The sequence below is a fragment of the Phacochoerus africanus genome, chromosome 14 (genome assembly GCF_016906955.1).
Source record: "Phacochoerus africanus isolate WHEZ1 chromosome 14, ROS_Pafr_v1, whole genome shotgun sequence".
NCBI classification, from domain to species: Eukaryota; Metazoa; Chordata; class Mammalia; order Artiodactyla; family Suidae; genus Phacochoerus; species Phacochoerus africanus.
Window position 1 is genome coordinate 37,857,952 of NC_062557.1, and position 7,676 is coordinate 37,865,627.

Here is a 7,676-nt window from a genome sequence, read left to right on the forward strand (position 1 = left end):
TTTTATAATAGATGACTGTGGAAAAAGTACAGGGTATTAGTCGACTGGAACAACTTTGTGAAGAATTTTCAGAGGAGGAACGAGTAAGAGAACTCAAGCAAGAAAAGAAGCGCCAAAAACGGAAGAATAGACGAAAAAATAAATGTGTATGTGATATTCCTACTCCCTTACAAACAGCAGATGAAAAGGAAGTAAACCAAGAGAAGGTAGTATTTTTTGCGGGGAGGGGTCGTAAAGGAGAAAAAGACAGCTTTATTGCTTTGCCGGGCAAAGGGGACCACAGCAGGCTAATGCCTTAAAGACTGTGCCCCCCATTATTTCCTAATATTGACTCATAGCTGTATAGCTTTTTGCTAGATTTAGCGTTTTTACAATGCTTTCCCAGAGTATGGGCTTCTGTGTCTTGTATATTGGCTTTTCATTTCTTAATATAATCTGAATAAACCAAAATCTTTAATGTCATGGCTTTGTTTTATAAAGACAATGTTGGATAGTTTTATTACCTGATCTTAGTTAGCATTCTGTTAGATTAAAGGCCAAATGTGGAAAGTTAACTCCATGTATTACCTAGAGTACTTCTTAACTTTCCATCTCAGGACCCCTTTGCATTCTTAAAAATTAAGGTACCCAATCAGATTATATGTATATGGATTATACTTATCAGTATTCACTGCTTTAGAAATTAAAATGGAGGAGTTTCCACTGTAGCTCAGTGGATTAAGAATCTAACTGCAGTGGCTTGGGTCACTGCGGAGGTGTGGGTTCCATCCCTAGCCTGGCACAGTGAGTAAAAGGATCCGGCATCACAGCAGTTGCAGTTGCAGCTCAGATTCAATCCCTGGCCTGGGCTACGAGTGTGGCCATTAAAAAAAAAAAAAAAAAAAAATTTGAAAAATAACTGTTTTCCTCCCAAAATTGAGAAGGGTGGCATTATTTTATATTGTTGCAAATCTCTTTAATATTTGGCCTAAAAAGAAGTAGATTCTCATATCTCGTTCTCTATTCAGTCTGTTTGCATATGTTGCTTGGTTAAAGATAGGATGAAGAAAGTCTGACCTCACACAGATATATATACATATATGTGTGTGTGTGTGTGTGTGTGTGTAGAAAAGGGAGGAGTATTTTAATATAAACCTATTCTTTGGCATTGTAACTTGACAGGTGGTAGTTTTTTAAAAGATTAGTTGCAGTGTGGAACCTGACACCTTGTCAATGACCTTTTCATACTCTTAAGTTAAAATCTATTGGTCTCTCTTGGTGCTTTGAATAGATTTTATTCATGCATGATTCTGTAACATGAGGTTTTGTTCATTCGAAAAATAATGGTTCACTGATTTATGCAGATCTTCCCATTTCATTATAGAATATCAGATAATCATGTTAAAGCTATTACTGATCTCATCAGAAGCACTGAGGGTCTTCAACCTCATTGTGTTTGTATATGTAAGTTTTCAAAATTCTGATTGTAGTTTGAAAGTTTGCATCTTAATCAGTGATGACAAATACTATCCATTTTCTTCCTTTAAAGAGATGGGCTGACTTCATTCATTTATGAGAAAATGCCTTTTAAATATCCAAATCTGAATAACCAGTTTGTCTCTCATTCTTTCATTCAAATGAAATTGATGTTCTAGGAAAAGCAGCTAGTTTAGCTTGCAATTCAAACAGTTGCATGAGTATTTCCTTGAGACAACCATTATATATTGGTATGTAGCAAAAGTACTTTCAGCATTCTTATTTGTCACAGACTAATAAAAAGACCTCTTCTCTGGATTTCCTGTTGTGGCTCAGCTCTAATGAACCCAACTAGTATCCATGAGGATGCAGGTTCGATCCCTGGCCCAACTCAGTGGGTTAAGGATCCAGTGTTGCCTCGAGCTGCAGTGTAGGTCTCAGATGAGGCTTGGATCTGGTCTTGCTGTGGCTGTGGTGTAGGCCAGCAGCTGCAGCTCCAATTTGACCCCTAGCCTGGGAATTTCCATATGCCGTGGTTGCAGCCCTAAAAAAAGAAACGTACACATAATAAAAAAGACCTTTTCTCCATGAGTTGGTATTTAACAAAAGTAATATTTTTACTGCTTCGTCAAAGACATTCATAAGTGAAATATCCTTTTATTTATTTACTTATTTCCTGATGAGAGAGCTTGACAAGTGAAGAATATGGTGACTATTAGTACACACTTTGGTTGCCTTTGATTTGGTAAGTGTCAAGACAGTGAGAAAGGCAAATCACATGTCAGTATTAGGTTGAAGATGATTTTGACCTAGGGAACCCCTGGAGTCAGCAGACCACACTCAGAGAACTGTGACTCTAGATGTCCCCGATAACATTAAATCTTTTTTTTTTTTTTTGTCTTTTTGCCATTTCTTGGGCCGCTCCCACGGCATATGGAGGTTCCCAGGCTAGGGGTCGAATCGGAGCTGCAGCCACCGGCCTACACCAGAGCCACAGCAACGCGGGATCCAAGCCGCGTCTGCAACCTACACCACAGCTCATGGCAACGCCGGATCGTTAACCCACTGAGCAAGGGCAGGGATCGAACCCACAACCTCATGGTTCCTAGTCGGATTTGTTAACCACTGCGCCACGACGGGAACTCCTAACATTAAATCTTAACTTACTTTTAGTTGGTTCTTTGTCTTGAAGTAAATTCGTGATTTTTCATGAAAATAGTTTTTTTTTTCTTCATTTTTAACCTCAGAACTCCTGTCTAATTGATTATGTTAATAAAGAAATTAAAATACAGCCATTGTGAAGGTAAAGCTTTTTACTGTCTCTTAATTTTGGATCCTTAAAGGAAACAGACTTCATAGAAAACAGCTGCAAAGCCTGTGGCAGCACTGAAGATGGCAATAGTTGTGTAGAAGTAATTGTTACCAATGAAAATACATCATGTACCTGTCCTAGCAGTGGCAATCTCTTGGGGTCCCCTAAAATAAAGAAAGGTAAGTAAATGGTCTTAAAAAAATTAACTCAAGTTTATTCTTTTTTTTTAAAATTTTTTGGCTGCCCACAGTATATGGAGTTTCCAGGCCAGGGATGAGATCCAAACCGCAGTTGTGACCTATCCCGCCACTGTGGCAATGCTGGATCTTTTTAACCCACTGTGCCAGGCTAGGGATTGAACCTGGCATGTAGAGGTACTGTCAATCTCATTGTGCCACAATGAGAACTCTTTTCTTTATTTTAAATACAAGTGCTTTGGGAGTTCCTGTCGTGGCTCAGTGGAAATGAATCTGACTAGCGTCCATGAGGATGCAGATTTGATTCCTGGCCTCACTCAGTGGGTTAAGGATCCAGCATTGCTGTGAGCTGTGGTGCAGGTTGCAGATACGGCTCAGATCCCAAGTTGCTGTGGCTGTGGCACAGGCCAGTGGCTACAGCTCTGATTTGACCCCTAGCCTGGGAACCTCCATATGCCACAAGTGTGGCCCTAAAAAGACAAAAACAAATAAGCATTTATTTATGTATTATTTATTTACTTTTCTTTTTAGGGCTGCACCTATGGCATATGAAAGTTCCTAGGTTAGGGATCCAATTTGAGCTGCAGCTGCCGGTCGACGCCACAGCCACAGCAACACCAGATCTGAGCCGAATCTGCGACTTACTGTGCAGCTCATGGCAACGCTGGATCCTTAATCCACTGAGCGAGGCCAGGGATCGAACCCGCATCCTCATGGATACTAGTCAGGTTCATTGCCGCCTAGCCACAACAGGAACTCCTCCTATAAGAGCTTTTAGAGATGCTGTAACCTAGAATTTAGAAACTACTTTATAGCCCCAAGAATATCATATAATTTAGTCAGACACTTAGTATTTCCTTGTTCTATATGGTGTTTGATTTGTTAAATAATAACAAAATAAAAAACTGTAAAACCATAATAAAATTTTTTGTTATTTAATATTCTTGTTACTTTCAGTAAGTAGACCATCAATTTTGAAATTTTTTTTTGTGGTCACCAGTTGGTTCATTCTTTGTCTTAATATATTTATTCGCATGTTAATTGTAACTCTCACTCGATTTATTCTTAGGCTTATCTCCACACTGTAATGGTAGTGATTGTGGCTATTCATCTAGCATGGAAGGGAGTGAAACAGGTTCTCGAGAGGGTTCGGATGTTGCCTGCACTGAAGGCATTTGTAATCATGACGAACATGGTAGGTTCAGGTTGAACTTGCAATTCAAATAATGTAGCAATTATTTCTGCTACATGGCTTCTTTAAGCACATAAATAAGAGATTATTGATTTCTTCAGGTGATGATTCCTGTGTTCATCACTGTGAAGACAAAGAGGATGATGGCGATAGTTGTGTTGAATGTTGGGCAAATTCTGAAGAGAACAACACCAAAGGAAAAAATAAAAAGAAGAAAAAGAAAAGCAAGATGTTGAAATGTGATGAACATGTAAGTCTCACAACTTGGAATTTCTATTTATTTATTTATTTATTTATTTAATTATTTATTTTTTTGCTCTTTTAGGGCCACACCTAAGGCATATGGAGGTCAAATCAGAGCTACAGCTGCCGGCCTATGCCACAGCCACAGCCACAGGGGATCCGAGCCATGTCTTTGACCTACACCACAGCTCATGGCAAGGCCCGATTGCTGACCTACTGAGCAAGGCCAGGGATCAAACCCGCAACCTCATCATTCCTAGTCATATTCGTTAACCACTGAGCCACGATCGGGAACTCTGTAAGCTGTGTAATCTTAATCTGAGCAGTTTGCTTGATCTGCTTTTCCATCTGTAAAATGGAGATAATAGTCCCTATCAGATTAGGTTCTGTGAAGATGAAGTGAGATTATATTGATGTATTAGCATGGTGTTTGGTGTGCAGTAAGTGCCTCGTATCTGCCTGCTGTTGCTCTCATTCAGTATTCCTAACACACTGTATTCCTTAACACACAGTATTCCCTAACACACTGTCAGGGCATTTTTTTTTTTTTTTCCTGTATACAATAGTAATCACTATTATTTCTTGCCTTTTTACTGTGAAATCCTTTTGTTGTGATTTCAGATCCAAAAGCTTGGAGGCTGTATTACAGATCCAGGTAATCGAGAGACCTCAGGAAATACCATGCACACAGTGTTTCACCGCGACAAGACCAAAGATGCACATCCTGAAAGCTGTTGCAGTTCTGAAAAGGGTGGGCAGCCACTCCCTTGGTTTGAGCATAGGAAAAACGTACCACAGTTTGCAGAACCTACAGAAACGTCGTTTGGTCCTGATTCTGGAAAAGGTGCCAAGAGCTTAGTTGAACTCCTTGTAAGTAAGCCATGAATACATTTTTGTGGATAACTGATTGCTCACAGGGTAGATGTGGGAGGGGACGAAGTTGGGGATGGGAGGAGGCTTTTAAGAAATTAATAGTAATTCATTAGTTCTTGGTGACTTCATTGCTGTTCTTCCACTTACGGTTTGTGTAACTGCTCTGGAGCACATTTCCTTGTCCTCCTTTGTCTCAAAGGTAGAAGAGACAGATTGAGGGAAGGGGATAGAGTTAGCATTATGTCCAAGAGTCTGACTCCTTGACGAGGGTTATCCTGAGCAAATTGCCTTTCAAAATGGTAATTTATGGTAGCCACCCTTTCAGACCAGGAAAGAATATAGAATCTGAACTAGAGCCCACTTGCCAGGTTACTTCCTTTAGGTGTCTTGTAGGATAAAAGCATAACTGAACTTGGAAAATCTTTTATACTCGGCTCTAAATCTTCATACTTTAGATGAATTATACCTGATTCCAAGGCCCTCAGTGTGTAGTTTATGTGGGACTTGGAGGAGGAGCAAGGAAGTAGAAGGGTAGTTTCTTTTCAGGAGTCATTACAGGATACCTAGGGAGCCAAATCCTTAGAATACTAGTTTTTTTTTTTGTATGGTTGTAAAGTTTACTGGTTGTACTGTGTGACTTACTTGACAAGTTAAAAAAATTATATTTTACTTAATTTGTTTTTTGTTTTTTTAACCTAATTTGTAGAGATGAGAGTTTCAACATAGAACCAGCCAGAGATAAGTCTGGTCATTTAAAATGTAGTAGCTAGTTGTAACCATCTCTCACTTTTTAAGGCTAAGGTGTGTTGGCAGTCTGCTTGTATGCTTCTAGGACAAATGCAAGTTGAGTTGCATTTTATTCTTAACTTAGTACTTTCTGAGACAGAATGCCATTATACTTATCCTTTAAACATCCCAGTTAAAGACTTGATATGACTGAATTGAAACTAAAAGGTAGACTAATTTCTGGCTGTCCTCCATCAGCACAGCGTTTTGCATTCTTAATTTGTCATAGTCTTAACCACTGCTTTAATTTGCAGGATGAGTCTGAATGTACTTCAGATGAGGAAATCTTTATCTCACAAGATGAAATACAGTCATTTATGGCTAATAACCAGTCTTTCTACAGCAATAGAGAACAATACCGACAGCATCTGAAGGAGAAATTTAATAAATACTGCCGCTTAAATGATCACAAGAGGCCCATTTGTAGTGGCTGGTTGACAACGGCTGGAGCAAATTAAATAAATAAAATAGCTCTGTCTTTCAATGAAACACTCAAGATGACTACTGCGCCTTCTCTTTCAAAAAAAAAACTCTTAATTTAGTGACTTATGGCAAAATTTTATCTTAAATCAATGTGATTCTTTCTTGTTTGGGGAGACGGTGGAGGTAACCTCATTAGTTTGTTCTTTCTTCAGGCTTGTGTCTTTAGTTGTGTGGCTGCGCAGGCCTGCCGTATGATTTAAGCCATCTCTTTTCATTAAATGTTTCTCTTCCTGTGAGACTTGCTAAAAAGCAACTTAGTGGCAAAAAGTAATGTTGTACTTATACTTCTGTACAGAAATGACAATGAGCTGAATATATGGTTTTACAAAGTAGACATCCACTTGCGAAATGTTTGGATGTAATGTTAAAGCGCAATGTGCAAAATTTAAAATAAAGAATATTTATTAATATGCATAGTAAAATTTGGTGTACATGTTTCTGCTTAATGTGTGGCAGTATTTTAATTTGCCACCTGTGGTCCTGGTGCTGGCCAATGTCAGTGTTAGAGAGGGTGAAGAGCCAATGAAGAGAGAGAGGTACAGCTTATTGAAGACAAAATTCTTCCCTTAATCAGAGTTGACAACCAAGAGAAGCAGTTTCCAGGTGTTTGAAAGAAAAAATTTGCTGCAATACCTTTAAATCCTGGCTAGCATCTTACTTCCTCATGAGACTTATAATTGCTATTATTAAAAGTTCCCTGATACTTAACACAAAGCACCTTAAATTCAGAGGTTCATATTGAACTAGAAGAATGAAAATAAAACTTGGCAGAGTCAAGGATTCCCTGATAAGTAATTACTCAGGTGTAGAGAACTGGGAGCAGAAGGCTGCACTGAGAGCTCACCACACTGTGGGCCGTGTAAGTGCCTGTTCCTTATCTCGTTTCCAACAATAAAGTCACTCTAGCGTTACAGTTTACTGCTTTCACAAGCTGTCCAAGTACTGAAGGAGAGAGTCCCTTAGGAGTAGCATTTGGCTGCCATTTAAAAGGTTGAGTCAGTAGTTCAGTAAACACATGTGCTTAAGTTAGAGCTTTATGTCTGTGTGTTGATAATACTTGGTGGGCAGCAAACAAGCCGCAGGACAGTTGATAGCTCTGTGCAGTGGGGATGGAATGAATTTTATGGACTTTGTA

The 7,676-nt window shown here is 39.1% G+C and overlaps 1 protein-coding gene across 8 annotated transcripts in view; it reads left to right on the plus strand.

Moving 5' to 3' along the window:
• The window catches only part of GGNBP2 (gametogenetin binding protein 2), a 35,334-nt gene extending 28,371 nt beyond the window's left edge, over positions 1-6,963 (plus strand). For 6 of the 8 annotated variants that reach the window (XM_047757083.1, XM_047757089.1, XM_047757084.1 and 3 more), the window contains 6 exons: positions 12-206; positions 2,799-2,946; positions 4,034-4,159; positions 4,258-4,406; positions 5,021-5,269; positions 6,313-6,963. In XM_047757083.1, the coding sequence (XP_047613039.1) occupies positions 12-206; positions 2,799-2,946; positions 4,034-4,159; positions 4,258-4,406; positions 5,021-5,269; positions 6,313-6,516 (1,071 nt within the window). In that variant the 3' untranslated portion in view covers positions 6,517-6,963. The remainder of the gene's footprint in view (positions 1-11; positions 207-2,798; positions 2,947-4,033; positions 4,160-4,257; positions 4,407-5,020; positions 5,270-6,312) is intronic. The other 2 variants (XM_047757085.1, XM_047757090.1) reach the window with 1 other exon arrangement.
• Positions 6,964-7,676: the final 713 nt, after the last annotated feature.